General features: G+C 39.5%; 1 protein-coding gene and 2 long non-coding RNA genes across 4 annotated transcripts in view; 2 read left to right on the top strand and 1 right to left on the bottom strand.

Annotated features, from left to right (window-relative positions):
* LOC148342453 (uncharacterized) overlaps positions 1 to 27,295 on the bottom strand; it is a 95,981-nt gene that overhangs the window by 51,448 nt on the left and 17,238 nt on the right. The window contains exon 3 of the mRNA XM_088288184.1: positions 25,923 to 25,941. Coding sequence (XP_088144310.1) covers positions 25,923 to 25,941 — 19 coding nt within the window. The remainder of the gene's footprint in view (positions 1 to 25,922; positions 25,942 to 27,295) is intronic.
* On the top strand, positions 23,408 to 24,672 carry LOC148342455 (uncharacterized). 2 transcript variants are annotated; one of them, XR_015842218.1, is made up of 3 exons: positions 23,408 to 23,746; positions 24,221 to 24,381; positions 24,567 to 24,672. It is a non-coding gene; the product is annotated as an uncharacterized LOC148342455 (long non-coding RNA). The 2 variants fall into 2 exon arrangements; XR_015842217.1 differs by having other exon boundaries at positions 24,564 to 24,664.
* On the top strand, positions 24,755 to 25,396 carry LOC148342454 (uncharacterized). Its single transcript, XR_015842225.1, has 2 exons — positions 24,755 to 24,972; positions 25,156 to 25,396. It is a non-coding gene; the product is annotated as an uncharacterized LOC148342454 (long non-coding RNA).

Genomic DNA, 27,295 nt, shown 5'->3' with positions numbered 1-27,295 from the left:
GAAAGAGGAGCCAGACTTGACTCACATCAAAAAGGAGGAGGAGGAGGAGGAGATCAACAAGTCACCAGTGAACGTTGTCCATATAAAGACTGATGATGAAAACAAGGATCAGCGTGAGGACAAGAGAGGGGCGGAGCCTCCAAGCAGCAGCTCAAGTTATCACGTGACAACAGAAGGTGATGAAGACCAATGGGGGCCATCACAAGCACAAAATGAGGACACATTATCAGACGCTCATGACGATGATGATGATAATGGGCAAGCTAAAGGTGAAAGGGCATGTCACACTGACTCATTCACTTCAAAGCTGTCTTTAAAAGGGCACGGAAAAACACACAGTGGTGAAAAACCTTTTTCCTGCTCGGTTTGTGGCAAAAGCTTCCTGCATAAGTCAACGTTAACAATCCACACAAGAACACACAGTGGAGAAAAACCTTTTTCTTGCTCGGTTTGTGGAAAATGCTTCTTTCAAAAGGCAGGTTTAACATATCACACAAGAAAGCACAGTGGAGAAAAACCTTTTTCATGCTCAGTTTGTGGCAAGAGTTTCTCTGACAAGTCTAATTTAACACGCCACACAAGAACACACAGTGGTGAAAAACGTTTTTCCTGCTCAGTTTGTGCCAAGAGTTTCTCTCAAAAGTCGCATTTACAAAACCACACAAGAACACACAGTGGGGACAAGCCATTCAGTTGCAGCGTTTGTTCTAAAAAATTCGTCACTAAACAGGGAGCTGAGAGACACGATTGTGCTGGCGAGAATTGCAGCGATCCTTGAAGATTAAAAAAAGAAAAAAAAATGAAAGAACCGACTCTTTGTGGTAAGATGTAAATGTGATTTTCAATAAAATATGATGAAATTGAATTTTGCAAAGCTCTTTTATTGACACAAGGCCAATGTGATTAGTGTCAGAATAAGCATCATGTCTGAGTGATGATTTGTTTTCGTGCTTACATCAAACATGTAAATAAAATAAATTGCCTCTGCCTGGAACAAATATTTGTGAACATTTTGCTTTTCAGTTGTCTTTTAAATCGTACCTAATGGAAAAAGTGTGAGAAGAAACGGTGCTTATGAAATCGGTGCCTTCGACAATCATCAATAAAATCACTTGTTCCACTTGCTCAACTGGCCTTCATTACGCTGTGTGAAAAGGTGAAAAACTGATGTAGAAGTTGAACTATAAAAAACAAGGAAGAGAAACGCAAGCAGTCTCAGTTTCTCTTTCTAGGTTGAGCTCTATCAAGTGTTTGGGGTTTGTTGCTAAGCAGAATCTCACTGCGGAAAAACTGTCATTTTGTCAAATATACAAAATACTTTTTTCATGCTATATGATATTTTTTATACTTTGGATTGCTTATATAATGAAATCGGGAAATATTGAAATGTAAAATTAGCAACGACATACAGACTTAATGCAATTAATAAGAAATATAGAAACATTTTATAAATATTGAACACATTGAGAAGAGTTAATCTTGAAATAAATATTGAAATATAAAAAATACTTAGGTATTAAATTAATTCAATTACCCGACCCCGGATGAGCGGCAGAAAATGGATGGATGGATGGAATAATTTAAATTGCATACATATTCAAATGAACAAATATGTTAAGAAATATTCAAGAGTGAAATAAAAAGGTTTAGATTAATATTGATATAATTTCACATTAAAATAATTGAATAAATATTCTAATTCTAATTATTACATAAGCAATCTTAAATATACATTGAAATGAATTTCAAAAAAAGTTGTGTATTTTTAAATGGCCTAATTTAGATATGGGAAGTAATTCTCTTTATGAAACTATGAAGGGACTGGAGCTCACAGAAGTGACCAGTCTTGGTTCTGAAGTTCCGATGTAACCAGATACTGCCCTGAGAGAAAATAGGCCTGAGCATTGTTTATGGTGGGGGCAATTCTCTCGCCAGGTCAGTGACCTTCCAGGGTATGAGAGTAATTTAAGGTGGTCACGAGTAGACTGGTCGTATCAACGGGGAGACGCATCTGCTCTCCCTCTGGGGGACTTTTGGAGGGAAATCCCGAAGACTAGCGGGATGGGAATGCATATGCAACAAGGGAAAATTAGATATTCATATAGGGAATGTCTGAGAGGGGGCTCGCACGTGCGCGGAGCGCACACACGCACACATTCTTTTTCGAACCAGTTCTTTTCCATCACCAATCCAGCCTTGCTCGGCTGCCTCTCCTGAAGGCAGCAAGGACCCACACTTCAAAGACAAAATTTACTACATATTGAAAGAAAAATAATACTCAAATATTGAAATAAGTATAGAATTGAATGAATAAACAACAAAGAAATATATACCTCCTGGAAAATATCATTATTTTTAACATTTGTCAAAGCACAACATTTCGATCAGATTGAGTTCTTTCTTGCACATTCTTAAACAATCGTATTTTTTTTTTACTTTTACTTTTAAAGTTACTTCAGTGCATTTCATACCTGTGCCTTCAGTGAAGTCCTACTTTGTCCTACTTGAATGAATCCACATCAAAACACCATCATTTATGACACCACGGCTGGACAAATAATATCCAGAAACACACTTACGCACCACTGAGTGAGTGTTGGACGATATAGCTTCTCTTGAAAGGTCCGACTTGAAAATGTCCTTGCAAGTGTATCTGCAATTAAATTCACACTTTTCCCTCCTTCGGCCATTGTGGTTTCAAAAAAGCAATATATTTCAGACGACTTTTTGGTGTGTTGGTTCGGCATAGCGCCGCCCCCTCACGAATGAGCATCCAATCACAAAACGCGTTCATCACCCTCAGCATAAGGCCAGCGAAAAGGCTCACTGGAACCAACTCGTGATCTGATTGGCTATCGCAACGGTCTAACAAATATGAAAGCTCATTGACTTTGACAGAAGAGATGCTCGCACAATTGCATCTTAAGGCCTCGGAACGCATAATGCACGCTCCTGGTATTGTGAAACCTGCCCAGCAACACGAGCGAGCGGAATTCCGATTGGATTCAAAACTCTCACCTAAAAATAAAACGCTCAGCTATAATATGACATCAATGCGATGATTATGATAATTTTTTTATTATTGATTATGTTTGGCCAACAGAGAAGGCCTTGAAGGCCCACCACTGAGTTACTTAATAGCCTAAATTAAACTTTACTTCCATGAATAGAGTTAAAGTTATGCTTTATTGTAGGATTTATGTAATTAATAGCCTTTGATGGACTTTAGTGTACTTAATGTAAACTGGTAACGCTGAAAAAACAAAACAGACAGCAATTCAAGTTTAAACCCACATACGTGAAATGTGCTATAGAAATATTTTTGCACACATTACACCGACATTGAGTTCCTCCAGATCGACGCTGACCTCAGTGATTAAGAGAGCCAATCCAAAATTGCAACCCAAAACACAAGCAAACAGGAAAAAGTAACAAACAAGAAAGCTGGCAAAGTGAAGAGTGTGAAACCCAACAACATTTTATGTTTGTATTTCCATACGTTGTAATTTATGGATGGTAATAATTCTTCATTTCTACTTCTAACATAGCGCAACTGTTGGTCTGGTGAATGTATAATCTTGCGTTGAGCCGCCACTACAATGAGTTAAGATTCTAATTTGCAGTGGGCCTCAACATAGTTTCTGTCAGGTCAGGGATTTCGACAGGGGTCCCCGACTTATCAAGGGATGGATATACAGGAATGGGTCCCGGTTTAGACGAGATGGCGCCGAGGAGCAACATAAGGGGAGTCCACATCTGTTCTCGTCCTTGAGGGTTTTGGATGGCCATGTAAGGGCAAGTAGGATGAGAATGCATATGTAACAGGGGAGAACTGGATATTTATATCTTTTGTTAGCTTTCCATATAAGAAGGGAAGGCTCGAGAGCGGGGGCGGGGGGGGGACACACACCCTTTTTTGGGGGAACTTCTGGCATCAGCCAAATTGACACCAATACAATCTTTTTCCAACCACCGGAGTGTCTCAGAAGTTTTTTTATATCACCACTCCAGCCTTGCTTGTCGACCTGTCCGGAGGGAAGCTGGGCCAGACCCGCACATCAACAACAATAATATACCACAAAGGTTAAAAGTCGTTGTTTATTAAACAGTAGATGGCGATAAAACCCGTCTTCACTCATTCAAAACTGTGGAAAACATTGCCACCTACAGGCGAGAAAACGCAATTGCAGTCTTTCAAGTTGTCCCTCTCCGACCACTTCCGGGAATCTCAAATAAATAGAAAAGCCGTTTTTCCATTTTTGCTCGTGTTATATTCTATTTTTGTAGTCGAAACAAAATTTTAAATTCAAGCTGTTTTGAGACGTTTCCTTCCTTGTTGCAGAAAACAAACAAGCTGTATTTCAATTTGGGAATTTATTTTTTAAAATGAAAATCAAATAACCAGTTGTTTTTTCCTTTATTAATATCTGCTTCCAAATATAACTATTTTTCAACAAACACTTCCTTCACTACCTCATTCATCATTTTTATGCCATTATGGGCGTGGTCTGGAATAGTTACTTCAACAGGCACTCGGTGTTACTCCTTTCGAGTTCAATCAAAGCTCAACTTCGTTCTTCGGTTTCAACAGACATTTAATGTTATCGACAAGTCTTTTTACATGTTAAAACAACACCCCAACAATGCCGTCAGAACTAAGAAACAGCGATATAAACAGGGGTGCACATAATATTTTTCATGGGTTACTCACATGAGTACCAGGAGATAGTGTGGGGTACTCACGTCTTTTTTTTTTCTTCCTCGATGTCCTCCTGACGTTATAAAACTTACTCCACAAAAGAGATCCCATTTTCTTTGCACAATTTCTTCAGTGTTTCAGTGTTTTTTTGCACCACCTTTCTGTAAATAAAACTGCAACAGCTTTAAATGTGACACAGTAAGGCACACCGTGATCACCTGACTTGGCTCAGTTCTCCAGTGTCTGCGGTGCACAAAATGTGCACCAGGGAGCCTCCAACTGCAGAGAGTTGCTTAAGTTTTGGCACAATGCCGTTGTACGCTCCAACGTTAACGTGCACACAGCGACCAGTTTAGCGGCCCAGTTATTCAAGCCTGCGTCCTCGAAAAGTCTCACTAGTCCGTCACTTATGGCTTGTGCGGTTCGATCAGCACCCAGTTCAATTAGTCCAACGAAGTCTGAGGTAAGTTCGCCGTCACTGGACACCGACACGACGTAAACGATCTCCTGCTCAGTTTTTGTGATGTCCTCCGATCCATCAAAAAGCAGACCCAGGTCTTTGAGCCTTTATAAAACGCACCTCTTTTATCAGCCATATGTGGATGTGAGCGGCAAATCTTGCACCACATTTCAGTACGCTCATCATTAGCTTCAAGCCACGGCACATCTTGGAGTCACTTTTTTGAAAATGCTCTCTAGTTTGGCTCAGGCTCGCTTGGCTGTTTCATTTTTGGTGGTGAAAGACCCAAAAATTTGCTTCAAGTCTGTTGTTTTTTTTTGGCATTTTTCACCTCGTTCGTTGTGCTTCTGATTAAATAGTGGATTGATGGCAGTGTGTACAGGTACGCAAAGGCGCGTCGTGACGCACTTGACGTTCCGCATCCCTGATTTCTGTTGCGCATGCGTACCTGCGTACCAGTTATGCGCACCCCTGGATATAAACGGATAAAGCACACAAATAAGGATGGCTCACAAAACAATAAAGAAACTTAAAGTAAATAGAACCTCATTGGCCACATTCACTCAAAAGGAATAAAGGTTTACAAATCTTCACACAAACGTGACTTGTCGTCTTGCCTTCTCTTCAGGGTACATTGCCTCTTCTGGCCATTGTGTGCATCTCTGCCCATGTCCCGAAACAACAGTTTATACATGTGGAAGAAAAAACAAGTTCCCCCCTTTTTTACGATTTTAAACCAAAACACCTGACAATTATACCTTACTTCACATTTTAAACACAAAATAATGTCTTGATTCAGTGTACTTTTGAACCACATTAAACTATGAAATAAAGGAATGAAATAAATTAGATTGGCCTTTGACGGCAGCTACACTGTGTTTGTATTTAGTTCCCTGGTTGCTTTCATTTCTTGTTGGTCCCTTGTCGCTTGTCGTTGTCGCTCTCCGACGTTCTCGTCCCTGTTTTCTGACCTGTCTTGTAGTCAAGCTTAGTTTTGTCAAGTCGTCTTTTGTTCTTTGTTCTGTTCTTTTGCACTTTTTGATATTGTAGCGACTTTGTAAATAGTTCAAGGGTTCTGTGTCTTCCTCTTTTCTGGGGAGGCTGTGAATGCAGCGGGGAAGCGACAGGAGTGAATGTCATGTTGTTGTTGTTTTTTTAGTTTTCTGATCGGCGTGGTTGCGGCCAACAGCAGCCGTTTCTGGCTTAATAATAAAAGTGATCGCTGATGGACAAATCGGCATGATTTATTATACAACGTTACACTGGTGTCAGAAGTGATAACGAAAGTATGGCAACGAGTAAAGAAAGTTACGGCGGCCGCCCGCGAGTCAAGGAGGAGGTGGTGGACAATTCTTACGATGGCGCATGTGGCCGTGATATGAACCCCGAAAGTGTTTCGGAGCATGTTAACCACCTGAGGCGGACTGCAAGGAAGCTGGCGTTCGATGCTGGTTTCGGCTCATTGAACGCTGGAGGAGGAGCAAGTATGGCAAGCCGTTTGAGCATTTATTCCATATCCTTGATATCACACATTTGTGTATTTCACTAGTGCGGTCTTTTCCAGCACTAGTAATACATTCAGCCACACTAGTGATGCCTTTGTCGTACATGTTGCACAGAAACTCTAACAAGTGACTCATTTTTAGCAACTAGTGAGTCTTTTGTTCAACTAGTGCTGGTAGAAGTCTAATTTGTGACACCTAGATGCGCACTAGTAGTGCCAAATTCCCAGCTAGTCATCTTTTTTATGCTCTAGTGGCCCACTGGACCAAACTAGTAATGTTCAAAGTATTACAAGCTAACAGGTAAGTCACAAAAGCGTCAACATGTTAACTAGTTAAACATGGATTATTCTAACATGTTAACTAGTGACTTATGATCGCATGCACTAGACAACTAGTTGGAAATTAAATACCCACTGGTTAACTAGTGAAAGATAAACATCAACTAGTTCACTAGTGAAAGTCCCTTGAAGTCTTGATATTTAACTAGTGAGTCTAAAAAAAATTACTTGTAAACTAGTGATGCCTCAAATATCCACTAGTTACACTAGTGAAAGATTTTGACTGAACTAGTTCCACTAGTGAGTTCCAAAATGTTCACTAGTAGCACTAGTGGATGCCAACCTGCTCACTAGTTAACTGGTGAAATTGTCTTTTTGGATTAACTAGTAAACTACTGATGTCCAAATTTTCACTCGTAGAACTAGTGAAACACAAATTGCTCACTAGTTGCACTAGTTACGCTAAATGCTAATGAGGAGGCGGGAAAGTACCATGAGTGTATGCCTCCTATTGGTTCTCTGATAGGAGCTCCACCCAGCAAAAAATTAACCCTGTAAAGCCTGATCCCGAGTGTCCACAGTTTCTTTTACTGCCTGTTGCTTGGTATATATGCAGAATAAAACATTTTTTCTCAGGGAATGGCTCTCTGGGGGATGTATATTTATTATTTATATGGACATAAGGGGTAATAGTACTGCTAAAAATTCACTCCTATCCACTTTTAGTATACAAAATAAAAGGAATGCAGTATAATGCAGAAGTCCTGCAATTAATTCTGCCTTCACGAGGTTGTGATTTTTCAGTTGTTGAATCTGTTCAAAGTTGATGCGTATTTGTTTAAGATGCTGTAATCTGTATTGTAAATGCGGATTTGGGAGAACAGCACAATAAAATGATATTACAATACTTGATGACATCACCCCCTGCTCGTCTCTAATGATTGTTTGTTGTGGAAAAACAACGGAAGTAAATAAAATACAAAAACACAATCTTCTTACCGTGTAATATCAAATAAATGAATGTGTGTGCATTTTGAGGTTTCTACAATCTTTATTGAAGCCACTGATTGTGTTTTGTTTTTTTAAGATGGAAGATGTGACCGAGCAGGTTCGATGTTGGAGGAAATATTAGTTGTGGTTTCACCACTTAATTTCAGACAATGCAAATTCAGAATATAGTTGAAAAATATTTTATTGTAAACATAATAAGATACATGAAATATATAATGAATTTAACCATGAATAAATGGTTAATTAATCAAGATTTCGGGAGGAAGTTGTGTCTCTCCCCTCTTGATGTTCTTTCTGTTACTCTCCAGCTTCTATGAACAGTATCGCGCTGCAGAAGAAGCGCCATCAGAAGGGTCCGAATGGAGCTGCTCATCTGCTGTGGGGTCTCCAAGCAGACAGGACCTATAGTTTGTCCAGTAACATATAGCGCAACCTTATTTATAATACACAGTTACAAAGGAATACGAATACTGCGTGTAATGAAGGCAAGAAAATCATTCAAATATACAAACGCAGCTAGCAAACGATAATGAACGATTATGTTCCAACGTTAATTGAACTCTTGTTCCGACCCTATTAGCTTGTGAGCAATGAACAAACGACACCGTGAAGCCAAAATGTGAGCGTCAGATGCGCGTAAAACTTCATCTTTTGCAGTTCAATCGCTATAAAACTACCAGCTGCAGATTTCAGAAAGTCCTGGCAACATGAAGCTGCTCTCGGCGGCGACTGTGAGCGTTGAACTGCCGCCATCCACAATCAAAACCGGGCACCGACGTCTCCGAAATCGTTGAAGCAAGTTTTTAAGTAGGGCTTATCTTGATAAATTGACCACACATTTGACGTTTACACCACTACTTTGTCGCCTAAAATAATCGTAAAATCAAATGTTGTATCACAATAGAGTAATATTTACAAAAAACATTGCAATACCTCTGAAGGTTTTCTCTTCGGCTTATGTCGCTGGTTGGCATATTATGTATCGTGATTGGCTGTCCGAAGAACAAACGTCATGTCGGAGGAATCCTGGGTAATGGAGGATAGTGACAAGACGCCCGTTGAATAAATGTTGAAAAGCCTTGCCGAGGGATGCCATTTGAGTATTTATTCTATGGCCTTGAGCATGCATTTCACACTAGTCCGCCACAGCATTTAGGGGTTTACATGTTCACTAGTAAGATACAAAAATGAGCTTACTAGTGATCATGTAAGCTGAAAAAAAAAAGCCCACTCGTTCACTAGTAAGATATTTGAGCTTACTTGTTCACACGTAAGCTCAGAAATGCCCATCACATGTGAACTAGTAAGCTAAAAAATGAGCTTACTAGTGAACTAGAGGGCATTTGTATCATACGTGTTAACTAGTAAGCTAAAAATACTAGTGGGCATTTTTATCTTACATGTTAAAGAGTAAGATACAAAAATGAGCTTACTAGTGAACTAGTGGGCGTTTTTATCTTACATGTTAACAAGTAAGATACAAAAATGAGCTTACTAGTGAGCTAGTGCGCTCAAAAAATGCACACTAGTTCACCCGTAAGCTAAAAACTGCCCACTCGTTACTAGCATACTAGTTAACATCTAATGGCCATTTTTTAGTTCACATGTTAACTAGTAAGCGCTAAAATAAGGTTACTAGTGAACTAGTGCGCATTTTTTAGCTCATGGGGATCAGTAGGAAAGAATGCAATGGTTTCCTATTGGCGGTCCATTTCAAATTAATATAATCTAACCAGTCACTGCTCATGATTTTGGTATACGGTAGTATGAAGTTAGTGACATATGATGACTGTATTTTATATTATGTAATATTTAATAGCTTCATATTTACTACACAGAAAGTATTGTACATGTTTTCTCTTTTATATAACTACACACCAGCCTGCATATGGAGAGGGAGAGAGAGTAAGATTAATCATAAGTAGGATGTGTTTTTATACAATCACTCTTTTCATAACAGGTATGACGGGCCGGGCTCTTAAGGGTTAAAGCGTCAAGAGATCTCATCTAGATATTGACCAATCAAAGTACTTGTCCCGCCTGCGTCATTTGAATGCAGTTCACTAGTGAACATGTTGGTGTATGAGTCATTTTAGAGACAACAATGGTCACATATTTCATTTTACATGTTGTCTAGTCAGGGCCAAATGTCCACTAGTGACACTAGTTAAGCTTTTTCCTGGCCTTACTCGCTGACTTGTCAGATTCTCAAATGCTCACTAGTAAGGCATAACATGTCCACTAGTCACACTGCCAACCTTACTAGCTGACTAGTGAGGTTCAAAATGTGAACTAGTTTCCTAGTAAATGCAAAGATAGCCACTGGTTAGTCTAATTTTTACCCCACTCCTTAACTTGTGAAACACATGTTTTCATTCTAGTGAACTAGTTGAGTCCACAATGAGTCACTCGTTAATGAGTGACACTGATGTTTATTTAACTAGCTAACAAGTAGAAGGAATTTTGTCTCACTTGTCAGACACAGAAAAGAACCTGTGCAAGATTTGACTGAACATGTTTGAATTTTATCCTACATGTTGGCCTTTTATTTTTACTTGTTAAAGGTTATGCATCACGAGTGATGCATTGTGCACAACAAATATCTAACATGTGGGGATTTTTGGTATACTAGCTAATGTTTTTGCATACTAGCTGGCATTTATATCATACTAGTTAACCAAAATTGCTTACTAGTGGATATGTGTGCACAACTTGTGAACTTGTAACGCGTTGTAACTGGGAAACAAATCAACTTCTCAAATTTGATGATTTCACAAGTTAACTTGTTGTGTGCACATGTCACCTAGTGCGCAATTTTGTCATCCACTTGTGAACTAGTTATGTGAAAATAATTGTCACTTGTTTGCTCGTGACTCACTTTGAACCCAAATACTTTACTAGTTAGAATACATGAGCTTTACAAGTTAACAAGAGAGGTCAAAATGAGCACAACTAGTGTAACTAGTGGATATCTCAGCATGTACTAGTTTACTAGTTAATATTTTGAGCCTCTCTAGTTAACTTGGAAGGCCAAAATAGATTGCAAGCCTTTAAGTAGTTTGGCTTCATGCATTCACTCGTCAACATGTAGCCCATGAGAGGCAGCTGCTAGTTAACTAGCTGCAGTTCCCCAGGACCACTTGTCAACTTGTATAAAACATGTGCAAATAAAGTGGGTGGGACAATGACAAAATCTGAATTCTGATTCGTGTATTTAACTGTAGAGCCAATAGTAATCCTGGATGCACACATCTGCCCCACCTTCTCATTAGTTTTTTGTGTAACTAGTTGACTAGTGAGCAGTTTGGCATCCACTAGTTCTACTAGTAAACATTTTGGACCTCACTAGTTGAACTTTCCATCCATCCATCTTCTATACCGCTTCTCCTCACTAGGGTCGCGGGGGGTGCTGGAGCCTATCCCAGCTATCTTGGGGCAGTAGGCGGGGGACACCCTGAACAGGTTGCCAGCCAATTGCAGGGCACACAGAGACGAACAACCATCCGCGCTCACACTCATACCTAGGGGCAATTTCGAGTGTTCAATCGGCCTGCCATGCATGTTTTTGGAATGTGGGAGGAAACCGGAGTACCCAGAGGAAACCCACGCAAGCACGGGGAGAACATGCAAACTCCACACAGGATGGCCGGAGCCGGGATCGAACCCACGCCCGATGATGTCTCTCACCGGAGGCCATCGTGCTAACCAGTCGGCCTCCGTGCCGCCAACTAGTTCAGTCAAAATTTCTCACTAGTGTAACTTGTGGAAATTTGGGGCATCACTAGTTGACAAGTAACATTTTTGAAAGTTACTAGTGAAATATTAAGGCTTCAAGGGCTTTCACAAGTCTACTAGGAAGTATTCTAGCCATTACAAGTTAACTATTGGGTATTTTCGCTCTCACTAGTTAACTAGTGTAGGAAATCATATGTCACTAGTTAACATGTTGGAATAATCCACGTTTTACTATTTAACATGTTGCTGAAAATGAGTCACTTGTCAGAGTTTCTGTGCAACTACTACAACAACAAAGGGCATCACTAGTGTGGCTGAATGTATAACTAGTGCTGGAAAAGACCGCACTAGTGAAATACGCAAATGTCTGATATCAAGGATATGGATTAAATGCTCAAAGGTCTTGCCAGATGCGCTAGCTAGCATGCGCGGATCAGGTGAAGTACGCACATGTATGGCAAGCCGTTTGAGCATTTATTCCATATCCTTGATATCACACATTTGTGTGTTTCACTAGTACGGTCTTTTCCAGCACTAGTTATACATTCAGCTACACTAGTGATGCCCTCTGTCGTACTAGTTGCACAGAAACTCTGACAAGTGACTCATTTTCAGCAACATGTAACTAGTAAAACGTGGATTATTCCAACATGTTAACTAGTGACATATGATTTCCTACACTAGTTCACTAGTGAGAGCGAAAATACACACTAGTTAACTAGTAACGGCTAAAATACTTACTAGTTCACTTGTGAAAGCCCTTTAAGCCTTGATATTTAACTAGTAACTTTCAAAAATGTTACTTGTCAACTAGTGATACTCCAAATTTCCACTAGTTGCACTAGTGAGAAATTTTGACTGAACTAGTTCAACTAGTGAGGTCCAAAATGTTTACTAGTTGAACGAGTGGATGCCAAACTGCTCACTAGTCAACTAGTTACACAAAAAACTAATGAGAAGGTGGGGCAGATGTGTGCATCCAAGATTCCTATTGGCTCTACAGTTAAATGCACTAATCAGAATTCAGCTTTTGTCATTGTCCCACCCACTTTATTAGTGCATGTTTTACACTAGTTGACAAGTGGTCCTGGGGAACTGAAGCTAGTTTACTAGCAGCTGCCTCTTATGGGGTACATGTTGACTAGTGAATGCATAAAGCCAAACTAGTGAAATACTTGCAATCTATTTTGGCCTTACAAGTTAACTAGAGAGGCTCAAAATATTAACTAGTGAACAAGTACATGCTGAGATATCCACTAGTTACACTAGTTGTGCTCATTTTGACCTCTCTTGTTAACTAGTAAACCACATGTATTCTAACTAGTAAAGTATTTGGGTTCAAAGTGAGTCACTAGCAAACTAGTGACAATTATTTTCACATCACTAGTTCACAAGTGGATGACATTTTGTCTCACTTGTCAGGCTCAATTCTGAACTTGTACAGACTTTGACTGAGCATGTTTGACAAAATTGCGCACCAGGTGACATGTGCGCACAACAAGTAAACTAGTGAAATCATCAAATTTGAGTAGTTGATTTGTTTCCCAATTACAACACTATACAAGTTCACAAGTTGTGCCCACATATCAACTAGTAAGCAATTTTGGTTAACTAGTATGATATAAATGCCTGCTAGTATGCAAAAAACATTAGCTAGTACTCCAAAAATCCCCACATGTTAGATATTTGTTGTGCGAGTTGTGCACAGTGCCTCACTCATGATGCATAACATTTAACAAGTAAAAATAAAAGGCCAACATGTAGGAGAAAATTCAAACATGTTCAGTCAAATCTTGCACAAGTTCTTTTCTGTGTCTGACAAGTGAGACAAAATTCCTTCTACTTGTTATCTAGTCAAATAAACATCAGTGTCACTCGTTAACTAGTGACTCATTGTGGACTCAACTAGTTCACTAGAATGAAAACATGTGTTTCACAAGTTAACAAGTGGGGTAAAAATTAGACCAACTAGTGTAACTAGTGGCTATCTTTGTATTTACTTGTAAACTAGTTCACATTTTGAACCTCACTAGTCAGCTAGTAAGGTTGGCAAGATCTCAACCAGTGTGACTAGTGGACATTTTATGCCTTACTAGTGAACTATTGAGCAATTTGAGAATCTGACAAGTCAGCGAGTAAGGCCAGGGAAAAAGCTTAACTAGTGTCACTAGTGGACATTTGGACCTTACTAGATGACATGTAAAATGAAATATGTGACCATTGTTGTCTCTAAAGTCACTCATACACCAACATGTTCACTAGTGAACTGCATTCAAATGAAGCAGGCGGGACAAGTACTTTGATTGGTCAATATCTTGATGAGATCTCTTGACGCTTTAACCCTTAAGAGCCCAGCCCGTAATGCCAGTTATGAAAAGAATGATTGTATAAAAACATTTCATACTTATGATTAATCTTACTCTCTCTCCCTCTCCATATACAGGCTGGTGTAAAAATAGGTATGTAATTATATAAAAGAGAAAACATGTACAATACTTTCTGTGTAGTAAATATTAAGTTATTTAATATTACATCACATCAAATCCATTCACCATATACTATATCCTAATATTTCAGCGATGTGATACTAGATAGATAGATAGATGAATGGAATAGAATAGAATAGAATAGAATAGACCAGTACGTGTGTGTGCGTAGTCGACATCGCGTAGGCAGCATTGAGTCGACATCTCTGTTATTTGGCGGGGCATCTGCGAACATGAGCATGACTTCTACGGAAACTAACACAGAAAGTGGTTTCAACGATGTTATTAATCGCGTCTGGAACGCCCTTGATGTAGCAAGAAGGGAACTGGCAGTGCAGATGGACGACAACTTATTGCGAGCGACAAGGAATAATTTTCGGAGAAGACGAGCTCGCACGACGACAGGTAAGCTAACTTTTAGACATAGCTAATTGGCTATAGTAATTAGTTATTGTAAACCTTTCAATCCGCGTTATTATGATTAAAATATGAAATGCGAGTTTTTATGATCGGCCTATGAATTAGCACGGTGTGCGTATGAGTGAGAAAGAAAAAGGGAAAGTTGTTTTTTCTGCCCAACTGTCCGAAGCATTAGCTTTAGAATACACAATTTGCTGAAGGGACTACTGATAGTTGTATGTCAATAAAATATTCTGTTTATGCAGAAACACAAGCACGTGCCACTGGGACAAATGGAGTCTGGAGAGTAAGGCTCTTTCTGTTGCCAAATCCTGACCTACTTGCCCTTCCACCTCATTCAGAATGCTGTAAATTGACCAGAATTGGTTTAGGTAATGTCCACACTACATATTTTCAAAGATTTATTCATATTGTAATGTTTTTGTTGTTGGCTTTGTTTTAATTTACATGGAAAATCAATGTGTTATTGTTATTGATTCGGGGTCGCTGATGGTGTAGTGGTCCCGTAATCACACATATATATATATATATATATATATATTATATATATTTAATATATATATATTATATATATATTATATATATATATTATATATATACATTATATATATATATATATTATATATACATATTATATATATATATATATTATATAAATATATATATATATATATATTTTATTTTTTTTATATAACCAGGACTGATGTAAAATTGTTTCATTTTATTGTTATTATTTTCCAGGGATTCCAAGTCATGATCTGCAAAGGGCAGACTCCCCGAAATGTTATGCTGTAATTTCATGGACTCTCCCAGAATTTAATAACTTCATCTGCCAAAGCTACCCATCAGTTAGCCTAAATGTTATTGTTTTTCATCTGGCAAGAGCTGATAAGTCAAGGCTTCTGACTAAAATTCAGGCAAATACCTTAAAGGACCTCAAGAAAGCAGTTGGCAGAAGCAGATTATATATTCTTCCCCAGACTCACATTACACTGCCATTAGAGGTTTGTCTTTGTCTTTGTATTGATCAATTGATTCTTTTGGGATATTACCATCGCGACAGACTAATAAGACCCGTTGTCTTGTCAATTTAGATCACTGAATCTGAAAGTACTCCTGCTGGATCAGAGACATCCCAGCCAACTGAACATAACAGCATTTCACAGTCTTTTCCTTCTTCATCATCCACAACACTGATGGCTTCTCCCTCTGCAACACCGACAGCCACCGGACCTGAGGTCTCACCCAATACTCCATCTCAATTCCCTGCATCATCAGATATCATATCTCTGGCATCACCTGCAGTCCCTCAGGTTATGCTCACTGCTCCTGCAGTAGCAGTGCACTTGTCATTTGTCACATCTGACAGCAATTCTGATGCAAGTTCTCAGTCTTTGCCCCTCAATGCCATGGCTTTGTCTTCATAGATGGAAATTGATGGAAGCTCACCAAGGACCGGCTTGAACGCTTTACCTGTAAGTAATTGTAAACTATAATGTATTTCATATGTAATTGATAATTCAGACTGAAGACAATTGTGATAAGAAATGTTAATAATTGGAGTTTAGAAGTTGCCCTTTCAGTGCACCCTCAATAAAAGACAGCTGGATATAAGAAGGTCTAAACTCTTGCAAACAGGAGTCAAGTTTAGAGTCAAGTTTGGATTCTGCACAGTGGGTGAATGCCGGGACCCCAGAGGTAAATCTCTACATGATCATGATAAATAATCCGTAATTTTGCCATTATAGTTTGAACACATTATCATGCATTATTTGTACTTTTCAAGGTCTTTTACAGAGGAACATGTTTGGAACCAATGAACAGGTATTTTGTAGGACTGCAAACATGAATCATGTGTGACACTGAATTCTATTCAATGACTATTTTGTCCTCAACACTTGTGCTGTGCCGTGTATATTGACAGATAGCTTAATGTCACTCTCTTATGAAAAATACAGAAAACAAATGACTGGTCAATATTACTATATACACATGCTAATTTGAATAAACAAGAAATTAAGAAGCTACACATGCATGAATTAAATCACAATACAGCTGTAGATAAATCAAAATGCATAACCTGTATTATGCAAATGGTTTTGGATTCCAGGATTCCTGTGCGTAATTATGACCTGCGTAATCTGATTCTTAGGACTCCTGTTAATGACTTTTTCATTAATGATTCTGGGGAAGATGGGGAAGATGAGGGCCTCATTGCAGTTCCTTTTGAAAATGACAATCCTCCATCAGTAAGTTATAACTTTTTTTAAACAGAACTATGGTAAAAAAAAATTTTCATGGGTTGTTTCTGACTGTGCATTGTTAAATACTCCTAAGTGGAAGGAATGATTTTGCAACTTTCTCCCATTAATTTCTAATGTATTGTTCTTATAATATATATTAGGAAGAAGTGGATCTTGCCACTATTTTGAAGACTTTTCACGAGGATCACATTTCAGGCAATCTGGTATCCACCATTTGTATCAGAAGGCGTAAGCTTCTGGAGAGTGCCATTAAAGCATTCTCCAGAGTGACTTTCTGTTGGACCCATTCACCACACATTGAGTTTGTAGGAGAAGATGCAGATGATATGGGGGGACCACAGCGGGAGTTTTTCAGGTATGAATGCCACTCGTCATTATACATGTATTCTGGTGAACTGCTCAGTATTATATATTGTCGGATATCTTGCCTCATAGTTCTGAGATGTAGGGTAAAATTCTGGTTCTGGCCTTCCTTGTTTGCATGTTCTCTCCATGTCTGCATGGGTTTTCACCTGGTATTCTACCACATTACAAATACATGCAGGGTAGGTCAACTGACCGAAATTGTCTGTCGGTCCGATGGCGAGTGTGAATGGTTGTTCCTCTCTGTGTGCCCTACGATTGGCTGGCGACTGGTTCAAGGTGTATCCCATCTACCACGATTCTGAAGATGAATGAATTTTTTAAACTCTTTCTTTTTTATTTTTGTCATAGACTGCTGATGTTAGAGGTTCAGACCTCTCTTGGAATTTTCGAGGGAAAGGCTGGTCAGGTCTTTCTAACTTATGACCAAACTGCTCTAGACCAGCAAAAATATTTCAGAGGTGGCAACCTAATTGCTTGGTCAGTTGCTCATGGTGGTCCATGCATCAGGGCCCTGGATCCTTGCCTCTTCCAGTTGATGTGCGGGCAAGACCCACCACTGGACCAGTTCAACTGGCATTTGCTGCCGGACCCAGAAGTGCAAAGCAAAGTCAAGAGGGTACTTAAATATTATCATATGAACATGTACACTACCCCCCCACCATTTCACGCATCAATTATTGCAGCTTAAGTTTTTTGTGGATTTTTTTCAAAATATTCATTTAAAAAAGAACAGAAAAATTACAGCCATATAAGCTGCCATAATGCAGAAAGACAATTTTTTCAAAGAGATGAGTTGAATGGGAGGGTTCGGACATACCCACAGGCAATCACATAAAGGCGTGTGATTGGTTCCCGGTGCGAGAACGACTAACGAAATCATGATAGGATTTATCCCGTGAACTTACTGGCTCCGATGACTCAGTATCTTCTCTTGTTGTATCCTGCCAGTCTTGTCCACCCGACAAGCACGGCTCCCTCAGGACGGCAAGTGTGACAAAACATCGGCAAATAAAGCTTTAAAGAGTTTGGTAAAGTACATTTCAAAACAGCTTACCTTAACTAGAATCCTGAGTTGCATTTTATTCAAAGGTCCTTGTTGATGTTATTGTGAGAAGCAAAAAATGAGCCATGATTTCCAACGACAGTGCACTTCGTCGCCAAAAGTATTCATGGCTTAACTTTTGCTTACTACAGTAACATCAACAAGGACCTTACAACGTGGGATACTAGTTAAGTAAGGTAAGCCAAATTTAGGATAAAAATTAAAACTTTAACATAGTTATAACCGAATGTTCTGTTGTAATTGTCCGGCAGCACAACGTTGACTTGTAGATCACCTGTTTCATCCTGCAGGTTTGGTATTTCCATTTTTCATTTTTAAAGTTACATTTGTTGTCAAACAAGTATTTAGAAAGTTGGGAACCATATTGAGGCGGTCGCCACGCATACTAGAGTTATAAAACTCCCCAAAATTAAAAATAATTATAAAAGAAAGGTAACCTATACCTAGTCGTTTCTCACTTATTGCGGTGGTTCTGGTCAAGATTGATGGCAAAAAAAAAAAAAACAAGGGATTACTGCACAGGAATTGGTAAAGAATCAAACTGGTACCAGATGATATGTTCATTTCTATGAAATATTACTTTTTTGTAAAGGTCAATCTGAGACCAAGCTGCATTGTTCCCACTCATGTTTCTCTCTAAGATTCAAGAGTGTCAGACCACTGAGGACCTGACAACACTCCAACATGAGATGGGGGACTGGATTGCTGAGTGCGGCATCCCAGGAATATTTAGTGCCAAAGTAGAAGATGTAACAAAAATCTATGCATATGTGGTAAAGCATTACATCTTTCTCAGGTAAAATAAGAATTTTACTTCTAACTGCTACGAAACAGTGTCACTATCAAACGGGAATTTACAAAGTGTTGTAACTATGGAGTAGATATCAATCTAACCCAGCCCTTTGTAACTTGTATTTTGACATGTTAAAAAATTTTAACTATACAAAATGTAAACATGTTTCATGGTTGACAATATATACTCATTTATACTGCATGTTTTCTTTCTGTTGCATTATAGAACAGCCAAGATGATACACCAGTTCACAGAGGGAATGAACGCATTCGGAAAGTTGTGGGACCTTGTCAAGCAAAACTGGATTGCCTTCTTGCCCTTGTTCACAAACATGCACGAATCTATGTCAAAGGCAGCCTTCAAAGACATCCTCACCTATAATTATAGCAGCAGAGGAACCAACCATCGGCAGGCGGAGGAGGACACCATCTACAGCTGGGAAATGGTTCTGAATATGATCGAAGGTATTTTAATTAAGCATTTCTAGCACAATTTATGAAACTGAACTCCATACACAAACAAAGTGGCACACTAAAATGTACACTACTTTGATTGACCGGAAAGTGTTATTGTTGTATGTTTTACATTTGAGAACAATGTAAATACCAGAACAAGGGGCAGTTAGAAATTGTAATGGTATTGTTATTTTTGTGTTTTTGTGTATTTATGTTCACGTACCCTAAATTTGCTACACAAGGCCAAGCTGAAATACAGTATATAAAGTCCAGAATTGATGTTTCACTTTAAAAACAATTGCAGATTTTACTTTCAATTTCCTTCTTTTTTTCACGGCAGACAAAATGACAGAAATGTCCTTTGAAGACCTTCTCATCTTCATAACTGGAGCTGATGAGGTTCCTGTCCTGGGCTTTCGCGACAAACTGGCCATTGATTTTTATGAACAGGCTGAGGGCATACGTCGTCTTCCTTACGCATCAACATGCATGATGTGCCTGTACCTCCCAAGAGGTATTACTGAGGAGAACGACCTACATGACATGCTCTGCCAGTCAATAGGAGACTCATTGGGGTTTGGGAAGGTGTAGCCATTGTGGATTAATTTGTTGAGCGTTGAATGTTTTCAATCGCTCTAGCACACACCAGATATTTCTCCTTTAAGTCTGTTGTTCCATGTATTAAGTTTTGAACCTCTTGGTGTTGCTCAGGGCTCAGGTTGTTAACTGGTTGTGACACAGTCACTCTTCGTTCAAGGTCTTCACTGTTGGCTTGCAACTGGTTGAGATGTATGCCATGTCTTGCCAAGCCAGTTTCCAAATTTTCTTGATTATAAGGGTCTTCTCCAAATACATTGTTGAGAGCTGTTGATTGCTGATGGATGTTTGAAAGCATGCCTTCCATCCAAATTTGTGTTGGCGTCCGATTGTTTGCAGTTCTCAACCTGTGGTTGTTCCAGCCATGTCTGAATATATCCAGTCTTTTCTGAATTTCTGGCTTGTACACAATTTGTAGTGCCATTTTGTGAACGTTGTCATCCGGGTTCAATATTTGTTCATCTTCAAAAGAATAGAAAAGCATGTAAAAGTAGTGCACAACCTGATGGAAAACGTCTCTCCAAAGTCGTTCGATACGTTGGTTGTGCACAGATTGGCCTGTTATGTGACTTGCATGTTCTTGTCCTTGGAGAAGATTCATTAGAAGAGCAACCAGAGTGTTTTCCCCACCGTGGTCTGATCTTACTCTGGAGGGTAACCCATATAGACAAGTAGCGTGGACAAAATATTTCAGCACTGTCAAAGCTGTGTTGTCTGTGCTGCAGTTTATGTATGTTACTAGCCTGGAATTTCCATCAATACCAGCATGTGTCACAAACCCCCACCTGTAAAACAAAAATAAAAACAATAGTGGTTACCTTACAAGAAAATCAGTATAGCATTATATTTGCATTAAAGTTTTATCACATTTATTTGTATGAAATTATTCCCTAGAAAAACACTCCACCAGACCTCCACCAAGGCTATCTCCCAATGATGAATGAACAGAACAGGTTCAAGAACATGCAAGTCACATAACAGGCCAATCTGTGCACAACCAACGTATCGAACGACTTTGGAGAGACGTTTTCCATCAGGTTGTGCACTACTTTTACATGCTTTTCTATTCGTTTGAAGATGAACAAATATTGAACCCGGATGACAACGTTCACAAAATGGCACTACAAATTGTGCACAAGCCAGAAATTCAGAAAAGACTGGATATATTCAGACATGGCTGGAACAACCACAGGTTGAGAACTGCAAACAATCGGACGCCAACACAAATTTGGATGGAAGGCATGCTTTCAAACATCCATCAGCAATCAACAGCTCTCAACAATGTATTTGGAGAAGACCCTTATAATCAATAAAATTTGGAAACTGGCTTGGCAAGATATGGCATACATCTCAACCAGTTGCAAGCCAACAGTGAAGACCTTGAACGAAGAGTGACTGTGTCACAACCAGTCAACAACCTGAGCAATAGTAAGATGTTGAAAACTCAATAAATGTAACTACAGACTTAAGGAAAAAATATCTATTGTGTGCTAGAGAGGGAGGAGTTGTTTTGGCTGATGTTAGGGCCTACTGGCTGAGATTATATTGCTGCGCATTTAAGTGCGCAAGTCGGGAGTTTGTGAAATGTACCTATACAAAGAGAAATTACGAAATAAAATTTAATCTGCAACGTCCGGACAATACTATCTGCTTTCTAATGCTCCAACAAATACAAACAAATACAAGAGATTATCCTTCATTACCGAATGAGACGCATGTGACCATCTATGTGCCATAAACTATTAGGAAATGGCACATAATATGTTCTTCTAGCCACAGTCTGGCTCCATCTCTGGGCTGCAGCAGCTGGGTCAACATGGTTGAGGATTTCTCGAACTCTTTTTCTTTGTACTACAATGCCAGCAGCACGAAGGTATGCCCTCATCATCTGAAAGAGGTTCATATTTCAACACAATTAAAAAAGTGAAATTTCACACTGGATATAAAGATATCATATACATAAAGCGACTATGTTGCAGAATGCTTACTTCCGAGCCTGATCTTGGAAATTGGTTGTGCAATATTCTGACATGCTCCTCGAGGTCAAGATCATGAATGGGAGTAAATCTATTTCTGGCTGAAATCTGAAAAGGCTTCATTTTTTTATGGAGATATGAAGAGGAACAGCCCAACATCCCTGCTATGGCTCTCACTGTAAAGCCTTGAGTGAGGAGTAGTTCAATTTGATCCCTTGTAATATCAAGGGCTGGTCTCCCGCGTCTACCTAAAATATGGAATTAAAAGGATTAAGAAATCTAAGCAAATTAATGAGTGTGATCTTTTATATGCTTATACACATATATATATATATTTGCAGCAATTTTATATATCTGACCAACAATTATCTTGCAAACCACAAGAAGCTACTTTCTCTAACCATTTTTATGACATAGGTATGAGTTGTTAACAAGAGTTTTAATACATATATATATTTCAAAGTGGATAGCCATTGTGTTACTGAACAGTCTAAATCTATAGAGCTCATATAAAGACAGGAAAACTGTATATTAACCACTTAAGGAACAACAGGGCGTCTGTGAAACCCATGGGTAGTTAGAAGAAACAGACACAAAAAAATACAATAAGAATTATAGCCACTTTACCTGGATGCAAATGAGTTGCCGCAGAGAAACAAACATGTGCTTCAATAGGAGCGGGTCCCATAGACCTGCGTGAAGTTGGCCCCCCATTTGTTGCAAAAATAGGTGGAAATAGTTTGTTTCGTTTGTGCCCGTTTGTGCTGTTAAAATTTTCGTTTGTGCTGCTTCGGTTCGAAAGATATTACACTTTGTTTTATTTCGAGTGTGACGTCACCCAGCCCCCCATTTTCATCCGATTGACTTGGGAATGGTGCCATTCGTTTGTGCTACGTTTGTGCCCGTTTGTGCTGTTAAAATTTTCGTTTGTGCTGCTCCGGTTCGAAAGATATTACACGTTTTAATTTCGAGTGGTGACGTCACCCAGCCCCCCATTTTCATCCGATTGACTTGGGAATGGTGCCGTTCGTTTGTGCTACGTTTGTGCCCGTTTGTGCTGTTAAAATTTTCGTTTGTGCTGCTCCGGTTCGAAAGATACTACACGTTTTAATTTCGAGTGGTGACGTCACCCAGCCCCCCATTTTCATCCGATTGACTTGGGAATGGTGCCGTTCGTTTGTGCTACGTTTGTGCCCGTTTGTGCTGTTAAAATTTTCGTTTGTGCTGCTCCGGTTCGAAAGATATTACACGTTTTAATTTCGAGTGGTGACGTCATCCAGCCCCCCATTTTCATCCGATTGACTTGGGAATGGTGCCATTCGTTTGTGCTACGTTTGTGCCCGTTTGTGCTGTTAAAATTTTCGTTTGTGCTGCTCCGGTTCGAAAGATATTACACGTTTTAATTCACGCGGTGACGTCACAAACAGGAACGCGCCAGCGTCAGTTTGTTTTGTTTTGCTGTCGAACAAGGAGCTCGGTATCGCGCTACCGCGTTCAGTCAATCACTTGAATCACTCGTATTTGTTATTAATTCCAGGTTATAAACTAGTTCCTGGAATGAACCGATGTTTTGTATGTTTTTGCGCATTTTACATTCTTCATGATCCTGGAAAGCAACTGTTGCCGGACGAACTTCAGGTAAACAGGTCACACTCACTGTTGTAGCTTTTTTGCTAGCATACAGTAATCTTAAAACCTTCCTGTTTTCACTGCTGTAAATTACTTTAAATTCGGTCTTATTTCTTTTAATAGTGTTGTTCTACTGCTCATTCATTTATTTCATCAGTAGTCATTAAAGCTATGTGATTATTTCTTAAAATTATAGTAGACGTGAGGCTGAAACATATCCGTTGAACTTTTTGAAATAAAAACAACTTAAAGACACCCCTCGATGAAGCATTCCCTCATTTGAGAACAACTGAATTAATATAAAAACAGTCCGTGTGTAATTGATGAGAGCCTGCAGAGAAACCTTGGGTGAAACGATAGCTTTATGTGTAAAGAAAACAGCAACAAACAAAACCCCAAACTATTTACATTTCAACAATTAAGCAATCACTGCTTTGTGAAGCTCTTTGTCTTTTCTGATGCTGCTTTCACTCTACTTTCCAGGTCATTGTGCATCTCCCAGTCAAAAGCAGCCCTCCTGCAATATGCCACATAATGTCCTAGAGAATCCTCTTCGAGATGATATGACTGCTCTAAAAGTAAACTGTCAGCATCAGACTTCTGGGAATTTCCAGCAGGGCAACTTCTGTTCAACTCATACCTAGGTCGGTGTCAATCCACTAAGCCTCTCCATTTCTCAACTTCAGTAGTATGAATACTGTAGCAACATCAGACTCATCACAGAGGTCAACATAATTTTTTAATATATTTTTTCCTCAGTATGAGAAGTAGTAGAGGCATCGTCAGGTCTTAAGACATGACCTACATCAGCTTTTTTGTTTTGCAGCAGAAATCCACGTTTCCCTCAATGAAGGCATGATGACGAGCAACGAAACGGTCAACATGAATGAGAAGACTTTCATGCTTGAAAAGCCCTTTTTTAGGTTGTTGAACTCTGCTTCAACAGCTGCCGAACTTGCAGTGATGCTGGTACTTCGGAAGAGAGGGACCACTACGCCTGACCAGAGTGGTAAGTAACTTCCCTGTCTTATGATGTGGGTAATAATCTCAGGGAGGAAGTGGATGTTATCCCTGTCTCCCTCAGCCATGGCAAGTGACCTGATCTCTTCGCATAATTCAGTCACCCACTGTCGAGCATTAGTGTGGATCTGTTGATGCTCCTCAACGGGTTCCTGTGCCTGAACCTCTTCATCGAGCATGCCGATTCATTCTTCTTGTGCTATTTGTGTTGTCAGGTATTTCTTGCACTTTTCTGATGGGAGAGGGGTTGCAGAACTGTCATTACCTTCGGACTCACTCAGTGCCACAATAGTGATGGCACATAGAAGTTCTGTTGAATGTTCCACACATTGTGACTTGAGTAGTTGTGCTCATGATCTCACATAAAAATCTTTGACACGATGTCTTTTATTTTTCAGGCAATCCCACTGGCAGATCATTTTGATGCAGTGTGCAACATCTACCCTGACAAAGCATGGCGGCAGGTTTGCATGCTGACTCCCAAGCAAGACTTTAAAGCACTCATTAATGTAGCTCTTCAAATCGGGATGTTTTCCTGCTGACAGGTGCAGAAGTCCAGTGAAAGTTACCAAAATTTGTCCTGATTGCCAGCATGTTTTGCAACAAAATATAGTATTAAAATAAGGAAGGGCACCATCATCTTTGTCTACGCCTGTTTCATGAGTTGGTTTTCTTCTTTCTGTTGAACCGCATACAATTAAAAAGCAAAGCCTGATTTTTTTTTTTTTCAATTAAAATTACTTCGACAGACATGACCACTAGTGATGAGTCTATAAAGACAGGAATGCGAATAACAATTCAGTTTTATTGATAATGCCTGTTTCAATTTCTAGTGGCATAAGCCAGCAAGTCCCCACAACTTTTCTAACTTTAATTTTTGCTGTAAAAACATCCGCTTTTTGGTTGAACTAGTCTGTCGATTGTGCTGTTTTGGGCCTTAAGAACTTGTATTGTGTTGCTACTGTTTTTCAATAAGAAATTATTTTAGGTCATTTAGAATTCATCCAGCCGCTTGTCCAAATGGACACAATCGTCGACCTTGCGCGTGTAAGGTTGCTGAAATGTGCATCACTGCAGAGAAAGATGTAAGTTTGCGTCACAAATGAGGACATCTATGTATTTATGTACAGTGCACCTCGCAGTGGTAGCATTAAAGACATTGGACTGGACACATTTTTCTGTCACTACTGGAGTCAAACAACTATGTGTACAAGACATTGGTACAGATGTCAGAAAAGCATGGCGTATGTGCTATCACACAGTGGCTGAAAAAAATTGATTCATGCAGGTGCCCCGTCCGTCCCCAATAGAAGCAGTGAGTGCTTTTTCTCTTGCCATTCTTGGATCTCTGGCCAAAGCTTTTACCGCTCACCCCGATTTGAAGACCTACATCAATGAGTGCTTTAAGCATGAAAACCTGCCATGTTTTGTCAGGGTAGACGTTGCACACTGCAACAATATGATCTCCCAGTGGGACCGCCTGAAAAATAAAAGACATTGTGTAAAAAGATTTTTTCTGAGATTTAGCACAACTACTTAAGTCACAATGTGTGGAACATGCAAAATAACTTCTATGTGCCATCACTATTGTGGCACTTAATGAATCTGAAGGTAATGACAGTTCTGGAACCCCTCTCCCATCAGAAAAGTGCAAGAAATACCTGACAACACAAATAGCACAAGAAGAATGAATCGGCATGCTCGATGAAGAGGTTCAGGCACAGGAACCCGTTGAGGAGCATCAACAGATCCACACTAATGCTCGACAGTGGGTGACTGAATTATGCGAAGAGATCAGGTCACTTGCCATGGCTGAGGGAGACAGGGATAACATCCACTTCCTCCCTGAGATTATTACCCACATCATAAGACAGGGAAGTTACTTACCACTCTGGTCAGGCGTAGTGGTCCCTCTCTTCCGAAGTACCAGCATCACTGCAAGTTCGGCAGCTGTTGAAGCAGAGTTCAACAACCTAAAAAAGGGCTTTTCAAGCATGAAAGTCTTCTCATTCATGTTGACCGTTTCGTTGCTCGTCATCATGCCTTCATTGAGGGAAACGTGGATTTCTGCTGCAAAACAAAAAAGCTGATGTAGGTCATGTCTTAAGACCTGACGATGCCTCTACTACTTCTCATACTGAGGAAAAAATATATTAAAAAATTATGTTGACCTCTGTGATGAGTCTGATGTTGCTACAGTCTTCATACGACTGACGTTGATAAATGGAGAGGCTTAGTGGATTGACACCGACCTAGGTATGAGTTGAACAGAAGTTGCCCTGCTGGAAATTCCCAGAAGTCTGATGCTGACAGTTTACTTTTAGAGCAGTCATATCATCTCGAAGAGGATTCTCTAGGACATTATGTGGCATATTGCAGGAGGGCTGCTTTTGACTGGGAGATGCACAATGACCTGGAAAGTAGAGTGAAAGCAGCATCAGAAAAGACAAAGAGCTTCACAAAGCAGTGATTGCTTAATTGTTGAAATGTAAATAGTTTGGGGTTTTGTTTGTTGCTGTTTTCTTTACACATAAAGCT

Source organism: Idiotropiscis lumnitzeri, chromosome 2 (genome assembly GCF_059441095.1).
Source record: "Idiotropiscis lumnitzeri isolate Australia: NSW breed Sydney's pygmy pipehorse chromosome 2, RoL_Ilum_1.0, whole genome shotgun sequence".
Taxonomy (NCBI): domain Eukaryota; kingdom Metazoa; phylum Chordata; class Actinopteri; order Syngnathiformes; family Syngnathidae; genus Idiotropiscis; species Idiotropiscis lumnitzeri.
Note: the sequence above shows the minus strand (reverse complement) of the source record. Positions and strands in the feature narration are given on the sequence as shown.